This window comes from Cydia pomonella, chromosome 19, assembly GCF_033807575.1.
Source record: "Cydia pomonella isolate Wapato2018A chromosome 19, ilCydPomo1, whole genome shotgun sequence".
Classification (NCBI taxonomy): Eukaryota; Metazoa; Arthropoda; class Insecta; order Lepidoptera; family Tortricidae; genus Cydia; species Cydia pomonella.
Genome location: NC_084721.1, coordinates 12,532,284 through 12,553,153, shown reverse-complemented (window position 1 = coordinate 12,553,153; position 20,870 = coordinate 12,532,284). Strand labels below are relative to the sequence as shown.

Here is a 20,870-nt window from a genome sequence, read left to right as displayed (position 1 = left end):
ATAAAAAAAAATACAACTGTCACAATGTATATGTGTAAACGTCGTCATTTTTATTATATCTAGGCCGTGTACACATTATTTTTTAATTTTCAGATAAAATTTACAATATGTATGTATGCTACCTACTTTTAAAAAAAATCGGCCAAGTGCGAGTCGGACTCGCACAGGAAGGGTTCCGTACCATTATCTATAAAAAACGGTCACCCATCCAAGTACTGACCCTGCCCGACATTGCTTAACTTTGGTGATTGGATGAGAACCTATACAATAAAAGAAAGAAATATTTATTTTATTTTGCTTTTAGTATTTGTTGTTATAGCGACAACACAAGAGAGAGAGAGAGTGAGAAAAAAAAATTATTGCCACAAAAAACCTTATCAACAAAGTACAATATAATAACCTTAAATACTAAATACAAATTAATTAGAAAGATAGGTACTTCGACAAATACATAATCTGTAGAAATTTCAACTGGCTAACTATCACAGTTCATGAGATACAGCCTGGTGACAGACGGACGGACGGACGGATGGACAGCGGAGTCTCAGTAATAGGGTCCAGTTTGACCCTTTGGGTACGGAACCCTAAAAAGGTATTTATCTATAGGCAAATAGTTGCTTGAAAATAAAGAATTTTCATTTCATTTGTTCGGCTGATTGGTTACGTCAATATAACTTTGGTATCTCGTGAAATATTTTACAAAAAATACAATATAAGTTATAAAAATTAATAAGTACCTGTTAATGACGCTAAACAACATGTGATTGTGCGCAGTCTAAATGTCCTTCTGTATACGGCCCATTCTGGCGAAAGCTGCAGTCATGTTTGCGAAATAAAATAGGATATGGTTGTTCTTATAATGGAGAAACTTCTTCGTAAATTTAGCTTATCTCTGTATTCACGAGGCACGGAACGACCTTTGAAGAAATTCTGCTTTTAGAGCACATTATAATCTTTACCAATTGTTTATTTAGGTTTTATATCCAGCAAAAAGCTGAGACTGGTACCCATTGCCCATAACACAAAATCATATACCTAATAGACGTAGGTAACTTAAGTATATTTTGTTTTTACTCACGTGCAATGTTTTTTTTTTCTTTGGTAGTTGTGGCAATTATTTTTTTTTTCTTTACGTAATTTCTAATTACTTAGCCGCAAAATTCAATAAAACAAACGTTTAAGACCAACAGCATATTAGAGTAAACATAAGTACACAATCGGTTCAACTATTACCATATACATATATACAATAGTATGGTGGTTCAATTGCGGTTCAACGCGGAAATGCAAGCGTGATGGGCACCTTTGCGTCGAGAGCGATCCGGAGTAGGTTCTTTGAATGCATGATTTACATTTAACTGCGACTGTATAGGGTTGTTAATGTAATATAATGGTATATCTAAGATAATAACACTCTTGAAAATAGAGTTCGTCTAAGCCAACTTAAACAGAACAAAGTGAGGAGGTGTTATTATAAACGCCATATTTTCATAGAAATTTTACATCAATAATGAAATTGACACACTGTCTTTGCAAATGCAGAGTTAGCATGGTCCGACTCTATCTATCTTACACAGACTCTATCATATCAACAATAGTCAGGGGCTTAGTTATTTTTTTTGTACTTGTACGTACAGGTTTACTAGAGATGTCACAGAGTTTAGAAACTTGCGCGCCTAGACGGTCTAGAGAGATTTCCAGTTATTTCTACTTTCACAGACTAAGTAAATTCAATAGTTTATTTTTTAATACGTCAGTAACTTTATGGCTATAGTACTGGTATTTTACGGTTGTTTTAATAGCATGCGACTCTGAATAAATGCATAGTCGTGAGCCAGATAGTACAGTACAGTATTTATCGCCGGATAAATATTGCACATCGGTCTTTAGAAAGAGAATATGGGAGACAACGAGAGAGAAAGAGACATACTCGTAGCTCTACGAAGCCGAAATTCCGATGTGAAATGGCTACTTAATGACGTGTCTCCCCATATCATAAGATGGGGGCAGTTCTTGAAATGGAAGACTACATAAATGAGAATACAAATGTGCAAATACAACATAAAAGTACATTGAAATCCACATTGCCAAAAACAAGTTTTTTCCACACTTACAACTATTTTTACAGGTACTAAACGTAAGACAATAGTGTAATCTATTAACAAACAATTATTCTAATTTATGGCGCATATAACAGAATGTGAACAATGTAGACTTTGTGAATTCAGTCAGAGAACACCAAAACAAATCAATTTTCTCGACTACTAGGTTAAGGGTCCGCACAGCGCGCGTCAACGACGCCTTTTAGTTTAAATTTAGTTTTATTTTATAAATATGTTAGGTTATATTGTAATTTACTATTATGAATAAATATGTTTTTAACCAATTGTACATTAAAAACAATTGTTAGAAAGAAAATTAAAAGACTAAGTGAATAAGACAATATTGAAATACAATATACAATATTTACAATATTTTGAACAAAACCTTCTTAATTCTTTTTATACAGTTCCTGATAGAAGATGTACAACTTTTCTTACCGAAAATTGAAATCGATAAGCAGACTGAATTCAACTAAACAACTTTACGCGGCCAGTACACAAATAATCACTATATAAATGATCCATTAGTATACCGAGAAGAAGAATGTAGAATCACGAGGCGAACTGTATATAAATCAGCGAGCCACCGGAAACACGTTTCGATCGCACATCGTGTAATGCAGGTGACGTCATATTGCAAATTACACGGATTCAATCTTTGTCGACGTTGACTTGTGGCAAAAAGTATCAAATGCTTTTTGATAAATATCATAACATATCAACCGAAATTGTTGGGCGCTTGTGCACAAATCACGCGAAGTTCGATGAAATCACGACAGATCACGTTGGGGGAGGGGTGTATTTTTCTACAGTAAACGAAACTAAGAAAAAATTGCCAAGAACCTTACCAAATAACACCAAAGGGGACGGCTCCCCAGGGGTCAAAAAGTAGCCGAAAAAAACTTCGCGTGATGTGTGCACAAGCCTTGCGAGTTAAGTCAAGTCTTAAATACCTCAAAGAAAACAAGCCTTCCGTAAGTAGCACGTAGTAAGAAAGCACATTTTCTCGAGTCTTTAAGACTGGGCCGAGACCTAAGAGCACTAGCCGGAATATGTCCGCTGCTGGACAAGACCTGCTTGACCAGATAACTTTACCTACCGAAAGACGCTCAAAAAAATTGATTATGTAAAATGTTTGTAAACAAGGGAAATTGTAACGTACTGTATGTACGTCAACGTATATTATAATGGATGTATAATTGCAAAAACCAATTGGATAATAAGCCATTTGAAATGTGTAACAGGTACTTAAGTGTACACAATGAAAAAGATTTCCTAAATACTACTTAAGGTTTCATCACATTTTCGGATGTGTCCCAAACAAAATTACAGCAAATAACGGCACTGAGCGCAAAACCATTGTGACACAGACAATCCACAAAGCGAGCCGTGACTGGAACGGCACGATGTTACGAAATTTAAAAATAATAGTCCATAGAGAATAGGTCTAAAGGTGCACCAATAAATCAGCCAGCGTTTTGAGAGAGGAATAAAAAGAACGTTGAGAGACTTCTGAAAACAATAGAGCATCTGGAGATTTTTATTTGAACAGCTGAACGGGTCACATATGTTATGTACCAAGTTGTAGGATTTGATTTGCATGTTGTGTCAAAAAAACCGTTAGGTTGGTAACGATGTGTACAATTACTCTCCCTTATGTTATGAATTGTGCAAAAATAAACAACTGTTATATGTTACATAAATTTCTAAAAAACTATTTTATATATATAGTATAAGATAGGATTTTGTTAGGATGTCTCAGACTCAGAGCACTGCAATTAATAAATAAACTTAGTTAATTTGAGTTTGTCATTCGTTGATGAAACATTGTTAAATTTAATTCATCGCACTTAAAAAATTACATCAACATCACTTTTTCATTTAATATTTAACGGTCAGTCATAGTAAAAATAGTATATATCAGTTTAATTATCATTAATGGATAATCAAATAACACAGCGAGATAAGAACAACAGTTATACCTAAATATATTCAAATTCTGAGTTACTTCTTAACTGTTATAACATGACCTACAGACCAGAGACAAATATACATGACCAAATATTGTAGTTAAAATGGTTTACGCGAGGCTAGATGTATTGATAAAATAGCACTGTTATTATGTTATGCGCATGTGCGTAATCTTGCGCTATTAACAAAAATAAAGTTCATTAGCGTTACAGTTTATTTTTATAAGACATTCTGAAGATAAAATGTTGATTCATTGACGTCATATTTTGCATATGTGCATTTAAATCTGGTAGATTTGATCATTTTACGTTCTTTTCATTGCAGGCCTGGCAACATTGTAGGGAATATATTTCATACGCGCTCGTGTAGAATACTACTATAAGCAGGAACTATATTTCTAAACTCTAAACCTAAATGATTTTGATTATATTCCGTAGTTGTGTATTGTAGCATTCCTTGTAAATAATAAACAAATAGAGACATTCATAATTCAAGGAAACAAGTACTCGGTATACTTAGATTATGAGTCTAGGAAAACCCAAGACTACAACATTTATTCATAGAATATTATGACCTATTTACCTACAAGGTGTACTAATAACCATAGAAAAAGTAATTTTTAACAACATATATCGGAATAATTAAAATATAAATCGGAAATCGAAACGCAAAACCTAACAACTTTATTAATGAATTAAGAAGGAAAACCCGTTATAAATATATCTTTTTTTACTTTGCTATTTAATAATTCTAGGTCAATAAACCTTATACGAATAATTTAATAAGAATATGTTAATAATGCTAATTTTTAAATTGTCATATATTAGAGCCAGTATAAGTCAGAACTCGTGATCCTATCTGCCGGGCTATGATGGGGTATTCCATGAGCTATCCTGTACAAACTCATTATATTTCGTATAGGTATATAGGTAGTATATTTCTTTATAGTAAATATCAATAAAACGTGTTACAATTGCATTTCTATTTCGCGAAAGGCGAGATACTATAAAAATATATTCGTTGCAGTAAATCACTAAAAATTTTCCAAGCGTTTTTTGTATTCTTATAAAACCGCGAATTTTTCAGTCATCCGACCTGAAAAAAAAATACTATTTTTAATAGGTTATATTTTCGGCTTCCATTTGATTCTATTGCCTTTAAGCGTTTTTAGCGTGAAAATTAGAAAACTCATTAAGTGGAGAAGCCAAACATATGAAGTGATTCCGTTTCATTGCTCGCGAGTGTAGGTATACAGTCGCGTGTATGCCTTTAGTTTGCTCGCTCAAACATGACGGCTATTCTTAGTAAAACGTCGCAAGTGCGGATGATGTTGTATGAAAATGTGACGTTGCCAACGGTTTTTGCGTAGCTTGTAATTATATGAATGTGCTCAAACCAATGCACCTGTTATCACGGCTAATGTGTGGCCTTGTTGCGTTCGAGTGCACTACTTTGTAGTTTGTGGATTGAAGAGAACGGAAGTTTGCTTGAGTCGTAGAGAATGAGAAACTAATGTTAGATTATAGAGAGTATCAAAAGAGCTTTGTACTGTCAATTAGTGAATATGAATCAAATTAAAATGGTAAACATTAGTTATAATCTTACTGTCCTCCGCTCGCGAATTCGTCCGCGTAAAAGTCTGTTTCATCAACATTTTATGAATATATGTTTCAAATTTCAAGGAGATTTGTCTGTCAATTCGGAAATGGATTTGTCTGTCAATATTAGTCTGAGTATATAACTGAACTTACATATTCAGTTATTAAAGCTACTTATCCTACAAATCTCAAAAAATATGCCTAAGAGATATAGCATCCGGCTACTTCACAATACGAATGTAAATAAATAATAAAAACAATAACAACATTACACAAACATTCGGCACGAATGACATCCCAAAACTTACGCGTATTTGTGACAAAAATAACATGTCAAACCGAAAGTAATCATTGGCAGTGCCTATTCGCATGTCAGTGCCAAATGTTCGTTTGACTGCACATGTGCGCTTGACAGGTCGTTAGGGTAGACAAATGAACGAACGGTTATACTGGTACTGATCATCTATAAATGTACAAATTGACAGTAGCTATTCAGATCTGCATTTTGACTTTACAGTAACATTATTAACTACGAAAAGTTGAGTAAACTAGCAATAAACACTAATCAATGTGTACAAATGTGACGGCCAGCCACACTTACCCATATTGACCTTATATCTGGGATATAAAACTGTGCACTTCCACGCTTCTGTAATCCGGATATTGAACGTTTACCCATAAGTCTTTCTGAAAGGTGTCATTATGTTCGTCTCGCCATCTGTGTTTAAGCCATAGAGGTACAATAATATAGATATGAAATGAGGGCGGGGCCAGATGACCGAACGACATGCACTTATGGAACTTTCAGTAGGAGTAGCAGAGAAAGCGCAATTATTGTTTGTCCTTGTCACAGTCTCATTTTTATTAATTCCCCGCGGTAAATTTTAGTATGGTTTATGGTGGGCAACAAATAACCCGACCGAATTACGTAGGTTGTTTTTGGTAGGTATGTTATCAGGAATGTTAAAGAGTGTTTTTAATTTTGTCGCATTGCGTATGTTCTGCCCCACACGAGCGCACGCGGTATAGCACATCTATAGGATCCCACCATGTACGGTTTAAGCCAAAGGCGCCAGATTAAATTTTATGACGTCTATTAGTGGTTGCTTTAACCTATAATTCCTGTGGCGAGCGACAGGCGAAATATAAATATTAAGTGCTAAGTACTCTGATATTAACATGAAATTGACAGGATTAACCGTTTCTAGTCCAATACCTATAGCTAAAAGGAAATCAATCTAAAGAAACACTACAAATAAAACCACAGAACAGAATAAATAGGTCGACATTTAAACGATGAAAAAATCCATATTTCTCAAATGACAACCATTAATGGATGGATGCGAAATCTCTGACCGTAATAATTAAGTGATGGGTGTAAAATTGGTTTTTATATCGAGAATCAGGGCGCTGGAAATTTTTGAGCATGACAGACTTTGAATCAAACATTGACATTGGTGTTAATTTATGTGCACATACATGGAAACGTTTTGGTTAAATTCGTCACCAGGCTCTAATGCAATATTGTCATTGCATGCTCAAATAATCATGCTTCAACCTCGTGGTACATCCAGTACGATAAATCTGGCAATAATACACGATACAGCTTTTAACTTTTAATCAATATAAACTTACCTACTTCATTTTTAAAGTTTCAACAATGCGAATTTAATACCCCTAGAGTTACAGACGTCTGTAAGCTACGGTGGTCGCTTACCATCGGCGTGCCGTGTGCTTGACCATCGTGGTATGATTTTAATATATTTGCTTTTTTTGAATATATTTGCACAAAACACAATGGAAAGTTTAAGAAAGTATACACCGATTACGTAGACTCCACGTAATAAGTTCTCAATGAAGAAATCGATTCTAAAATCGACTTATCATCGAGCGAATCAGTAATATCCGTTATGCAATCGGAAAGGAAGCGCTGCAGACGGTTTTTTCGCCTTTCTATAAACTCGAGAAAATGCTGGGTCTGTTTTAAAAAGCAAGCTGCTGCAGCGTTGACCCGACAATGTCATCAATTTCCTTGATAACTTGCGTTGATGTCTTCGCCGCGATCCGCGATACTGTTGCGTCTACAGGGTGTTTATTTAGTCACCTGGAATAATTTACGGAGTGAATATATAGGTCATACTGAGCTACTTTTAATATGGAACCAATCCCGACATCGCGAAATTGCAAACGCTTTGTAAATTTTGGCGTCAGATATCTTGATTTATCTCAGCAATAACAAAACTCATAAAAGTATTGCTTGGCGAACTGGATATTCATGGGATAGACTTCATTTTTGTAGTTGCCGTTACACGATTAGTTAACTTTTATAGCAGAGAAAATCATATCAAAGATGCATCTTTTTAAACACACATTTACATAGTACAGGCAAATGGGACCGATTCAAGCCTCTTAATTTTCCATGTAGATTAGTCTAAGCACAATTTTGTAGTTGTGATTTTTACTCTTCTGGGTTGATGTATAACTGGCCAGTAATAAACAAGATTACTTCACACGTATCATTTAAAATTGGAACAGTCCGAAGGCAATTTCGCGCCGGCCTCGGCCCCGTATCTCATCAGTTTACCGTTAGTGAGTGAACTGATCGAACCCCTTTTTGTGGCTGTGTCGATGACCCCGTCTAGCCTAAACCTAAGTACACTATTACTTTATTACCTGTGCAATAAGTTCTAATTTACTTTGCACGAGACTATGTAACCTGGCACTTTATAAAATTACCTAAACAGCCGTACAACCGTTTGATGCCTCGAAGTACACATATTTGTAAAGCTTTTTAATACAACTAATTATTAAAACATCAATATAATCTGGTTAAGATATTAGTTAACGTGGCACAATAAGCGTTTTGTGGAATATAATGTCATAGGTTTTACTAACTTTCTTTCTATTTTTCAAAGCAATGTTACCGTGATTTGACCTTCTTTTGAACTTCTATAAATCACATGTGTTTAGTGTCTAATCATAGTTGAGACAAAATCAAAGGTCGCATGGATTAGTTAGGCTAAATGCCAGTCGGCTGGACAATTTTGCCTTAGTGAGGTTTAGATACGAGCTCGAAACTTATTAGCCCCCAAAACAGCAAGTTAGAGCTCTTGTATTTTACTGTTACCGACTTTGGAACTAAACCTGATTTCTTTTGGATATCTTTTTATTTCTTACTACTGAAAATGAAGTTCTAGTAAGATTTCAAAGATGACTCTGACAAACTACAAGTAAAAATATATGAAATAATATTTTGTTGCTCATATAATTTCAAGAAATTAAAATTTTCCTGTGATTACTAAACCGAATCATAAGTAGCTACGATTTATTTAACATTCACAGACCTCGTTTGATTTGTCAGCGTCAACAAAAGCATATAATTGGCTTCTTTTAGGGCCCCAGTGATGACCGGACAGGGGGGCAACCGCGAACCTTGAAGTTTCGTCTATTTGTATCTCTATCAGTCAAATATGCAAGAGCAATGGAGAGGCAAATAGAGGAACGAAGTAGTTCGCGAGCCCAGGCCCTTAGTGAGTTGCTCAATGTCCGTTCCTTCGATAATGAACTTCAGTTGCGTAAGTAGGTCGTACGTGATCTTACTGATCTTTTAAAGTTCGAACGCTTCCTAAGAAGCAAATATTGTTGAAAGGAATCTTAGAAAAACTGTTGTTAGTTTCGGTGTATGTAGCTCTTCCTACAATACCGGTAGTAAAATATATTAAAGCAAGCTACAGCATGTTCAACAGCTCACAAATCCCACATCACACCCATCTGAATTAGGTGTCATGACTGTCATGAGTGTACTTATTTCAGAGACGCTATAGCATGTTGACAATTTGAACTGTTGACGAATGAGAGCAAGCGTATGTGAAGCGTATGCTGGTTTTTTAAAAGTATAAGTAATTAAGATTAGAATCATAACATTTGCCTAAAATATATCTTACGGTATGTGAGCTAATGACGTGTACAGTTTACTCTATGAGACGTGAAAAAATTATTAGATGATATTATTTTTTGTTATTTAATACTGTTTTGACATAATTCATGCTTAAGTTGACTTATATTGTAGTCTTATAATTTAATTTTGTATTATCAATAACAGTTAATTAGTATTCCGTAATCAAACGTTGTTATTTAAGCTGTGCATTAAGAGGATATATCATCATGCTAAAAACGGGACTACGAGGCGTGTTTTAGAACGCGTATTTGGCTTGAATTATGCAAATTATTGCGCATACGCCTAGCTCTACAAATATATCATTAAATCCTCCTCCCACTCCGACTTGTGCAATCCAAACAAAAACTAATGTATGAGGTTAAAGTTCATCTACAGTAGGTATTACTACAGTGCAGCAGTAAGATTTGTGAATTTAGAATAGTACCATACCTTCTTGTTCTTGCCCACCAATTGTTTGTTGCTTAATTAAGCGGCATCTTCACAAATACACGTAGATACCTTATAATAGGTATAATCCCCTGCAATATTCTCTGTAAGAAGTAGAAACCTATGGGAAATTGAGTATATTGAAAAATACACGCGAGTATGAGTATGGCGAGTTGTTTTTGCCATTTCGTGTGTGTGGCCTATATCGGCAGTTAGGTATACTAGGTACCTATGTTTAATCCCTTAAGTGCGCAGTATGTCACCCGATCCGGACCAATCAGTGAGTCAATCGCACCCACTCGTCACCCCCCGCCGACCTTGTGTCACCCTCGGCGCAAGCGCATGTGCTAGGGCTCCAGGTATAAGAGACAGCGGATCAATTTTGCAAGTATCAAGATTGGGAGAACGAAATTATATAACGATTGCGCCAATAACAAAAGTGTGCTTTTAGAGTATGTCGTTATACGGTGTAATGTGTAAGCTCTTTGTAAAGCGATAGGTAGCTGGACTTTTTCTGGCCGAAGAATGTGGTATTTCGGCGGTTCCGTGGGAATCTGCCAAATCCTACACCGTAACAGGCGACGCAACAAACAAAAGTATGTCGCCAAAATAATTGTTAATTTGCTTTTAAGATTTTTACTATTGCATGTATTAATTCGTAAGGTATGGTATGTATCTAAAAATTCATATATATCTCTACAAAACCCACTTTGGTAAAAGGGCGCGAAATTCAAATTTTCTATGGGAGGACACCATTTTGCGCCTACATTTTTAAAAATTGCCGCGTTTTTTCAACCGATGGAAAAGATGGTTGGCAGTCCTCAACTGTGCGTTTCTACAGAAACCTGCCTCGCACAGCTAAACTGTGGAATGAACTGTCGCCTGCGGTATTTCCGAACCGATACGACCCTAAAACCTTCAAGAAAAGAGCGTACTCCCATCTTAAAGCCGGCAACGCACTTACTACCCCTCGGGTGTTGCAGGTGTCCATGGGCGGCGGTAATCACTTACCATCAGGTGAATCGTCTGCTCGTTTGCCTCCTGTATCATAAAAAAAAGGCATGCCAAACAATATTTACCTTCAAAAGTCGATCTAGGTTAGCTGGCCTCAACTAGCGAGAGAAATAGCGTTTTTAGTGTTTCTACCGCATCATTTACGTTTTCTTATATTTCATATTACTGATTTGACAAAACAAACCAATTGATCGCCTTCATCGTTAGGCAAGTACTACCTATTTCCGATCCAAGACATTTATTTTAATGACTTTACTCCGTTCCTTTGATGTTAGCCGCGGATTAGAAGCCAGAAGGAAAGAAGGAAAAATGTTCAATGTCCAATTCGCGCCACTTATGACTTGCACCAGTTTTTTTTTAGCTCTGTTCTGATGTGCGTTGCGCTGACTACATTAGCATGACCGGTATTGCAATTGTGAGATGACTCATACGCCTGTGCACTTTAAGAAAGTGCATTTTGTAAACTTCATGCCTAGTGTGTTCACTTTCCTTTTAGAAACTTCAAGTATACAATCATTACAAACATTTGTTAAATTCTAGAACGGTATGACATTGTTTTGTTTCAAAATAGGACACCAATTACATAACATTTTAACTGTCTGGTATTGTTTCCTGTTTTTCATTTCATAATTCAGATTTGAGCCAATTGATTTGTTGAGTCTGAAATGCTCAAGCCATCACACAGGGGTGAAACAAAACAATATGTTTGAAAAGTGGGCAAAATGCCATAGGCCATGGACATCAATTTGACCGAGAGGCCATGAATACAGGCCTCCATTGCTACCATTTGATGAATTTACCACAGGACTCAGTTGGTATAGTTTTGCTGCTGCCACTCCATTGAGGCAAAGTGTCTTTAAGACCTTACTTTAACCTTTCATTATGTGTATGATCTAGAATAGTGAGTTCAAATTTCGGTCATGCCATATATCGCAAAGAAAATTGTTATAAACAATGCAAAACAAATTGACAGCATCCTTATCAAAGACAGATAAACAATTAAATTATTTTGAACATCAAAGTGTTTTGTTGATATATTTACCACAAAATATTGGTAAGATCATAGAAACATGCAGGTACGTATGAATATTTTTTTCCACAAATTCACTGTTTAATGGAACCAAAAACAATATCCTATTTTGATAAGAGACTTCACTGTCCAATCTTATCACTGCTGTCAATACATGAATGCTGATAAACAGGTCCATAAATATAGCTCTGTAAACAGTGGTAGTTACCTACCTAATGATTTGTCAATAAATCCACAGTAGAGATGTTTTTGAGTTTGAGTTAATTTTTATATAGTTTAGGATTAATGTCTATTATACCCTATTAATACCCATACATTTTTTTTCAGAGGTTGTGCAATAAAGAGGATTTGTATTGTATTGTATTGTATTGTAATACCCTAATATTACCCTAATACCCTATACCCTTTATTAATACCCTATGCCCTATGCCTCAAATCTCCCTAATGTCTACAGGAGGTTATAATTCATAGGATGGCAAAATAAATTATTTTTATTCCTGTTTTGGGAAGGTAAAAATGTTGCGTTCAACTACATCTATGTAAGTTTTTTAGTTCTATTTGTCTAAATCAGTTTTATATAATTGAAATTATTTATTACAGGCACAAATCTCATACCTAATACACAACCCAGTTTTAATGTAGAGCAGCATTTCCCAAACTATGAACTATGACCCGTTGGTGGGTCGCAAGCAAAAGTAAAATTATTTTATTAAATATTATCATTTGTGTTTGTGTTTTATTTCAGCTTGTAGACTATTTTCATTACATAGCTTCACATGTCATAGACAATAGATCTATGCCAAATTCCAAACTAAAAATTGAAAGTGGTTAGGAATATTTTATTCATAGACTTTTACATAAACAAAACAAATACTACAAATATTGGTAAAAGACAAACCAATTTATAGTGATCCATACCAAAACTGGTGAAATCAGAGCTCTATTGAGATCACCCCAAATCTCTACTTATCTAACTGTGAGAGAGGTTTTTCATTCATGAATAATTTTAATAATTAGTATGCAAATTAAGATCTATCTCTAATATGTGTGATCAATTTAATGCACATCAGTTTCATTATGGACAAACTGACATGTTTCTAAATGGATCCTAATAATGTTTATAAATATGCATCCATGAAACAGGAAAACAAATCATAACAACTCCTGTATCTATAAGAAAATAATACAGTGTAGGTCTTAATGTTCCCTGTAGCTCTAAGAGATTAGGGTATTGGTCACAATAACTACTGTCTTTACAGACATTTTCGAATTTAAGTTACAGTTTAAATATTTCAGCCTCATGGTTTTCCTGTCATATCCAATTGCAGTGTTACATTCATGCACAACAAAACAATGAACTCCTATCTCCAATAAGCTGTCCAATGCACACAAACAATGCAAAACAAATAGTATGTGTGTACGGAACGGCGATAACATGCCGGCTTCGATTACAAATATCTATAGTGTGTGGCACGTTCCTCAGGCCAGCACGGCCGATAAACCGCAGCTCGACAACCAAATAACCACAAATCCTAACTTAAAATACCCATTCCAACTCTTCTAAAGTCTTTCCCGTCTATCAAACTCACCTTGGAATACAGTTGGAAGGCGTCCTGTCCACTTCCCAGGCAGCAAAGAGCTTCATGGGAACAGGTTTCGATGTATTAGTCATCTTTTCAGATTTATTTTTTTCCGTCATCTTAAAATCTGAAGCACACAACAAAGTAAAACTTTTCACAGCACAGCACCTGTTTATGTTTTGACTGGCATCGTTATTTAATCACTAAGCACAGCACTGGATTCATGTTATATTGTAACACAGAACGAACGCGTCGCAGTTCCGACCGCATACACAACAACACTCTGGTTATGATCAAAGCACGACACGATAGAAACGTCGGCTGATCTCTGAAGCGAACGAGGGCGTTCGATACGTTTGACAGCCAGCGGCACGGTGTTGCTATGTCACATTTTTGATATTATTCTCCCTAAAATACTTCATTAAAAATAAAAAATATAACAATTACAACAAAAATAAAATGAAATAATTATACGTTTTCCATTGGCTCTTTTGTTAGATTAGGGACTTCACCAGTAAAACAAAATTATTTATAAAAATATGAACATAAGGAATGCCTAATTGGAATCTTATACTAACATATTTTAAAAATTAATCACCTTCCATGTATAAAATATTTATTATCTTTCTCAAATTTAATTTGTTATACTAATAATATTAGAACTTACAACTAAATTTCGCCATAACAGAAGCTTAAAGGTTACAAAATAATTTTACCAGTATCTGCGGAAATAGTATAACACTGGCAACACAAAATATTATTTAGCTGTCATCAAAAGATGGCGCTGTACGGATGCGTTCATTTGAACGTACATAAAATGTTGTGAGTGGATTATTTAACCTCCTGCTGACCTCCTGAGTCCCAGTTTGCTCGTACAAGTACATAACGAATAAAAGATTATGACCGCTAATGTCTCGTTTTTTTATTACTTATATATCGATTCTAACAAAATCCAAAAATACTCTGGATGAAGAGATAAAGATAGTGGATACAGTAATGATATCAAGCATCATCAATTCATCTTCCTAGCGTAGACCCTGCTTTTTGCCACGGCTCTCAGGATCCTGGCGTCCGCAGGGCAACTGATTCGTCAAATCGTCACAGACCAGCAGGAAGCAGTTGGGTATTTTTTTACAACCTTTTGTACTTTTGTTACTGACTGATCTGCCAAGTTCTAACCCTGAGGCAAAACTAGGCCTTATTGGGTTTAACCACACGAGTTTCCTGGAACGCGGATCCGCGATCGCTACGAGGGCTTAATCCAGTTTCCTCAAGATGTTTTCCGTCACCGAAAAACGACTAGTAAAATGATAAATGTATTGTAACAAACACCCTTAAACGAGAAATGGCAGATAAAGAAAACAATTTCTCACAAAAACTTTATTTACTTGTCACCAAATAAAACCTATACTTGCACATACATCTAAAAATCTACCTTCAAATAATTGAAGAAAGGCAATAGCTAATAAATTTGTACATAAAATTAAGGGCCGTCGCAGAGTTCAGGTAAATTCGTATATTCTCTCCCTTGTTATTGCGCGGAAATGACAGAGAAAAGTAGAATCAGATCAATGTACGAATTATTCTGTGCTCAGCAACCACCCTATAATAACAAAATTCTCCTCGAATTTAGGTAAGTTACCACTAAAATACTAATGGAATGTGCCTATAATATTCTAACCACAAGAAAACCTGTTTAGTTTACAAACATAACAATTTCGACTAGAAAAAAAAAACAATCTAACATTGTAAAAAGTAAAAAAAAAAACAAATAATATAATTAATGACTTGTTTCGAAATGGTTATCGATAAAAAGCTATTAAGACAAATAAAAAATAAACCTTAAATGTTAATACTATGAATTATTGCTGGCTATCAAAAATCTTACTTCTAAAAATTCATGGTAAAGCATGCTATTTTAATGGTCAGTTCATGTTCTGCTGCGATGTATATTTAGTGAATTTAGTCAGTTCTTTTTAAGTTGGTTATTTATTAATTATGAATTGTAAAATGCAATATTATTAATTGTGGTATAAATAACACTGACAAAGTTACAGAAAAAGCTGAACCTTGATTTCTCATAATCATATATCGTTATCGCGGGAGCAAAAACAAGCCTGTCAAAGAACACATGTAACGGAATGTATGTTTTGTAGAGACGGAATAATTATTCTGCCTACACATTCTAAACCTCTAAGATGTGCTTCATATCTTGCATGAAGTTTTTGTTGGTAAAGGTCAATCAAAGTCGTATTTCACTACGTAAACCTTTCTCGATAGGAGTGTCACTTCTGTTATTGTTTATTTGCCATAATGATTGAGCAACGATTTTACAGTAGTGTAACTCTTAATTCTCATTACTGACAAAATTATTTTCTTTCATTTTAACTGTCTAAAATGTCCTAGTTTTTACTTAATATTAGTAACAAAAGCTAGTACCTAATGTCAATAATAACTACTAATAAGTAAAAAAATGTAACCATTTCATATTAGAAGGTTCTAGTGGTTCCATGTTACCTAACGTGTCGCCAAATTGTTTTCTCTCAAAAATTACTTATTCCTATCATAAGCATATAGTCATTTCTATTTTTAAAATGGTGGCCCAGTGTTGTAGGGTTAATGATAAGTGGGTAGCGTTGGTGTTGGCGGTTACTTGGCGACCTCGGGCGGGCAGTCGGGCTGCGAGGAGGGGTGCGCGGCGCGGAAGGCGGGGTGGTTCTCCAGCTCGCGGTCGATGCGCAGGATTATCGGGAACGGCCGCAGGTCCACGTGGAATCTGAAGAGGGTAAACATTTTATTAGGTAGGTATATATTTTTCACGTCAAACTAGCTGTTTTACAATCTACTATTACGCCTCATAATTTGTTCCAGCCTATAATAAGTCCTACAATGAGCATTATTTGGTTTTGATGTACAAAGATAGGTGCACAAATCGCACAACACACATAGTAATGACAGTGGGGCGACACTCCTCCGTTCGGCTTTTCCCGGCTCCGTTCGGCTCAGCATTGCTCCGAGCAATTATTAGGGTTGGCACAACTTGAGGTCCCTATACGTGCACAACCACAGATAAGATAATGACTTGGATTTTGACAACCCTAGATGGCTGAAAGGGATAGTGCCATAGATTAGAAAGGGACAGCATAATTCGTCCCTGAATCACTGTCAATCTTCGGTTTTGTAAGAAGTGTCAATTCTGTATGGTAGTACTATTATTTATTCTGTGGTAAAAATAAGATGATCAACATATGAAAGAAAGAAATAAAAATGTAACAGATTCTTTCTTGACATGATTTAGTATTCTTTTACAAATATGCCCAATCTCAATTAAAGAGTATGAGATGAGATAAGACATATTTTACATAAGCTGAACATTATACATATGGGAATGTTAAATTTTGTATGCAGATAAAATCCATGGGCCATGCCATAGCCCTGCAAATGTTTCCATTATGCTCATTTATTATGGCTAGCATCCAAAAAGTCATGTTTTCATCTTCTAGTTGGGTGTCTACATATTTCTAAAATACCATATGTAACCTGTTAGCTCAATTTGTCTATAACATATAGCAAACCCATTAATTCAACATTGTGTAGCATGGACAGGTCAAAAAAGTTAGTTATAAACAGAACTTACCTTCTGGCATTAAAAACTTGTGGCACAAGACAGCAGTCGGCTAGGGTGATCTCGTCCCCAACACAGTACTTTCCCGCAGAAGCTGACAGCAGCTTCTCCACAGCACGGAAGCCCCTGGTGATCCAGTGCCCTGCCCATTCTTTCTTTTTTTCTTCACCCACATATATCAGGACTATCAGGTTTTGGAGTGGCTGAATGCCTGAAGATATCACCTGAAATTGAGATATTGCAACAACAAACAAGTACAAGTCCTTGAAAAAATGTTTGTCAAGTTCCTGGTGTCCTGAAAGATTCTACTGGAATTTGCAATTTTCTTCATTTTCAAAATGCGAAATCTCTCTCATACTTTTACTGTCACGCTAATTTGTTTGCTAGAAAGAAAAGTGAAAACTTACTTCACAAATTTCTCTGACTTTGGCCCTCTTGAAACAGTCTTGTGGCATGAGCGGTCTCTGCGGTCTTGTCTCCTCCAAGTAGTGCATTATACTTAGAGACTCCACCAAAGTATGGCCATCTGAAATACATCAATATTAATAAGTTATAAATGTTATAATTCAACCTTTTTACCCAATTGTGTATACAAAGGAAGGTCCTTTTTACCCAATTGTGTATACAAAGGAAGGTAATCCTTCCTCTGTAACAGTACTCCACTAAACTAAAATAATGTATCTGTAATCTGTATTATTATTAACATACACCACACTGGAGGAGGCATTTTGTGCGCATGTCAGTTAGTAATGTTATTAATTAGAATAAGAGTAATCATTCTTTCTCCAGGACTTTTAAAATATACCTCACCTATACAAAGTGATGGCACCTGCTCCATTGGATTCACTTCCCGGTATTCATTGCAATGTTGCTCCCCACCTCCTTTGATCAGGCTTACAGCCTTGATGTCGTAAGGAATCTCTTTCAGGTTCAGTGCGATTCGGACCCGCCAGGAGCATGAGCTTCGCCAGTACGAATACAGTACTGGCTGAAAAGAAAAAATAAATTTAAAACTTCATGAATTTGTTTTCGACACTTTTTCTACTGTGAAATTTGTTGACTGTTGAATAGTACTCCAATATCTATGTTTCCTACCTTAATTTCACTGATATCGGTCATTTTTTTACCAAAGAAATCACAAAGATTACGCGAACTCAACAGAATACTGTAATTTACTTAAAACTCATGATTACTATAAAGATAGACTCAGGAACTGGTTTAATTGCCTTTATTAGAATTTCGTCTTGAAACAAACAAATTGAGCCAGTATGCAAATAAGGAATAAAAATAATATGATTAAAATTTAATACCGGTTATTGCGGATGCCTACCTTAGCCATGGTGGCGGATAAGTTGCCGTTGTATTTGGAGTAGTAAGTAATTTTGACGGCCTTTATTAGCGTCTTATCTTAAAAATACAAAATATTGTTATCAAAAACCTAAATACTGATATGATAAGGAACACTACAGACACAGACAATAATGTGTGTAACAGTAGGATGGGTGGGGTGAGGGATTTTGATTAGAGATTTGTTAGGGATGCACAAGTGTTGGAAATGGGGATGCTTTGTGTAGGGTGATCGAATAAATATCGTCAGCGACATTTTATTTCTAACAAATAAACTGCTTCGTAATTAAGTGCTTTTTATTGGTTTTAAGTAAATGAAAAAAAAAAAACAATCTTCGCTATGGAGATATCCGAGGAAACATAAAATTGAACGCAGCCGTACCGTGTGACAGTGACAGATCAGTGACATTGACAATACCAAGTCGTGATAAACGTATTTTTCGGAAATATCTTTCGAACGAGTATTACGAAATGGACTTTAACAAGTTACAATAAAGTAAAGGATGCTATACCATTTTTGAAAATTGTTACCACATGCATGCGCGAACATGCCTTGATGTTTTGATGTTATTTTATTTATAACCTAATCATTTTAGTTTTCCTTTGCGTCGTAATTAAAGATAAGTGCTAATATAATGGGTAAAAATAAAGGAAAGGGGCCGAAGGGACCTAAAGCCAATGTGTTTAAAGTCGCTGGAGCCAAGAGTTTAAAGAAGACGAAGGCAAAAGCTGTGAATCTAGGATTGAAAAATGTAAGTTAATAATTTGTTATAACTGTTGGTAATATTTATAGGTCCATGAGTAATAACTTTGTATAAGTGTGTTGTTAGGTCAATCTTTGCAATTTTTATAACTCTTTTTCTCGCACATTTTATTAGGAGCTTAACACTTGCAGATTTAATTCTAATATAATGCTTCAGCAAAATGTATGTATGTCTACTACTCTCCATCTGTAATTATTTCAGATAAAGCAGAAAGTTCAAGATATAGACAAGCAATTTGTAGAAATAAATAAGAACCCAAAGCCTACTCAGAAACCGAAAGAACCCACCAAACTGCCTCCAAAAATATCTGTGAAGAATGTAACTAAAGAAGAAGTGTCAAAAACTGCAGAAGAAATAGTGAAATTGGATTTATAACTATAAAAATTAAGTATATTTATTTCAATGTTACTCTTATAGGTATTTCATTTATACAATTTCCAAGTATTAATGAACAAAAAAATCACCATACTTCAAAGTGTGTTTTAAATATAGTACTTTTTGTTATTGAATTGTGTTGCTGCATCCCCAAAAGTTAGGGTTTCCCGAGTTAACTTCTGACAATTTATAGATTGTAATGTGGTATGCCACCCAAAAAAAGGAATCATCAATATTTTTATAAAATGTATTGATTAATTTTAACCAGGAAATATTTTACTTCTTATGATCCTTTTGCAAGGTTATAATTATGGCACGCTCACTGTACAGATTTTGTATGGCCGGAATTGTGAAATTCCCGGTTCTTTTATATAAAATCTGTACTAGGAGTATGCCCTAGTTGTTATGCTGGCTTAGGTTATATTACTAGGCTTTGTCTCATACAATTGGAGTACTTAACTTTTTCCCAAGTCAGTCTAAAGTATCCATCTCTTGTTTCACAGAACAATGCTAGTTGAATACCTATTGATACTTTTGAGTTTAAATTAGTAAAACCAGAACATGGGTAGGGTATACTCCAAGTACTGGTTTTAAATGTAAGACTGGTGAAATGTCCAGTTCTGGCCATTTACTTTGTCTTGTCTGTCTGTCATAGGCTTTTTTGTATTAGGTCCCGTGTTTTGAAGATTTTTTTTTTATTTTTTTATTGATGAAACTTAAATCTATAATTACAGGTTTAGCCTGATGCAATAGATAAGCGAAAAATCAATAATCAGAGTTATTGACAATATAATTATAAACTAACCCAAATGTTAACATAGTAGCCTTTGTGAGATCATTTAGAGAGCATATAAGCAGTTTTGTGCGAGCAAGGCGTACGGTCAGCAGCGGTGGGCTGCGGCGGCGCCACACGTGCTGGTCTGGCAGGTACAGCGCCAGGGCGTGCAGGACCCCGGGATTACACAACTCGCCTCTCAGCACCCTAACTACATATGAAGCGAGGGCAAGTTCTCGCCTCACTGCTCGTATCGCTGCGATGTTGGTGAAGTCCTTTGCTGGTCGCATCAAGAAACCGAGGTT

At 35.4% G+C, this 20,870-nt stretch overlaps 3 protein-coding genes across 7 annotated transcripts in view; 1 reads left to right on the top strand and 2 right to left on the bottom strand.

Annotated features, from left to right (window-relative positions):
- LOC133528210 (phosphofurin acidic cluster sorting protein 2) overlaps window positions 1-14,333 on the bottom strand; it is a 170,710-nt gene extending 156,377 nt beyond the window's left edge. For 2 of the 5 annotated variants that reach the window (XM_061865479.1, XM_061865481.1), the window contains exon 1: window positions 13,689-14,333. In XM_061865479.1, coding sequence (XP_061721463.1) covers window positions 13,689-13,798 — 110 coding nt within the window. In that variant the 5' untranslated portion in view covers window positions 13,799-14,333. The remainder of the gene's footprint in view (window positions 1-13,688) is intronic. The other 3 variants (XM_061865482.1, XM_061865483.1, XM_061865480.1) reach the window with 2 other exon arrangements.
- A 1,893-nt stretch (window positions 14,334-16,226) lies between these two features.
- On the bottom strand, window positions 16,227-18,876 carry LOC133528216 (probable maleylacetoacetate isomerase 2). Its single transcript, XM_061865493.1, has 5 exons — window positions 18,635-18,876; window positions 18,115-18,292; window positions 17,712-17,830; window positions 17,317-17,528; window positions 16,227-16,455 (listed from the first exon to the last, which is right to left on the bottom strand). The coding sequence occupies exons 1-5, from the start codon at window positions 18,641-18,643 to the stop codon at window positions 16,329-16,331; spliced, it is 645 nt and encodes a 214-aa protein (XP_061721477.1). The 5' UTR covers window positions 18,644-18,876; the 3' UTR covers window positions 16,227-16,328.
- Window positions 18,877-19,032: 156 nt separating this feature from the next.
- LOC133528217 (uncharacterized) lies at window positions 19,033-19,924 on the top strand. Its single transcript, XM_061865494.1, has 2 exons — window positions 19,033-19,403; window positions 19,617-19,924. The coding sequence occupies exons 1-2, from the start codon at window positions 19,287-19,289 to the stop codon at window positions 19,788-19,790; spliced, it is 291 nt and encodes a 96-aa protein (XP_061721478.1). The 5' UTR covers window positions 19,033-19,286; the 3' UTR covers window positions 19,791-19,924.
- The last annotated feature ends 946 nt before the right edge of the window (window positions 19,925-20,870 follow it).

Excerpts from the sequence above, each read along its gene's own strand:
- LOC133528217 (XM_061865494.1), top strand. The coding sequence starts at position 19,287 with ATGGGTAAAAATAAAGGAAAGGGGCCGAAGGGACCTAAAGCCAATGTG. Across the intron at positions 19,404-19,616 it reads TGAATCTAGGATTGAAAAAT|ATAAAGCAGAAAGTTCAAGA; the intron begins GTAAGTTAATAA and ends TAATTATTTCAG.
- LOC133528216 (XM_061865493.1), bottom strand. Across the intron at positions 17,831-18,114 it reads GGTGCCATCACTTTGTATAG|ATGGCCATACTTTGGTGGAG; the intron begins GTGAGGTATATT and ends GATGTATTTCAG. Across the intron at positions 17,529-17,711 it reads AAGTCAGAGAAATTTGTGAA|GTGATATCTTCAGGCATTCA; the intron begins GTAAGTTTTCAC and ends TCTCAATTTCAG.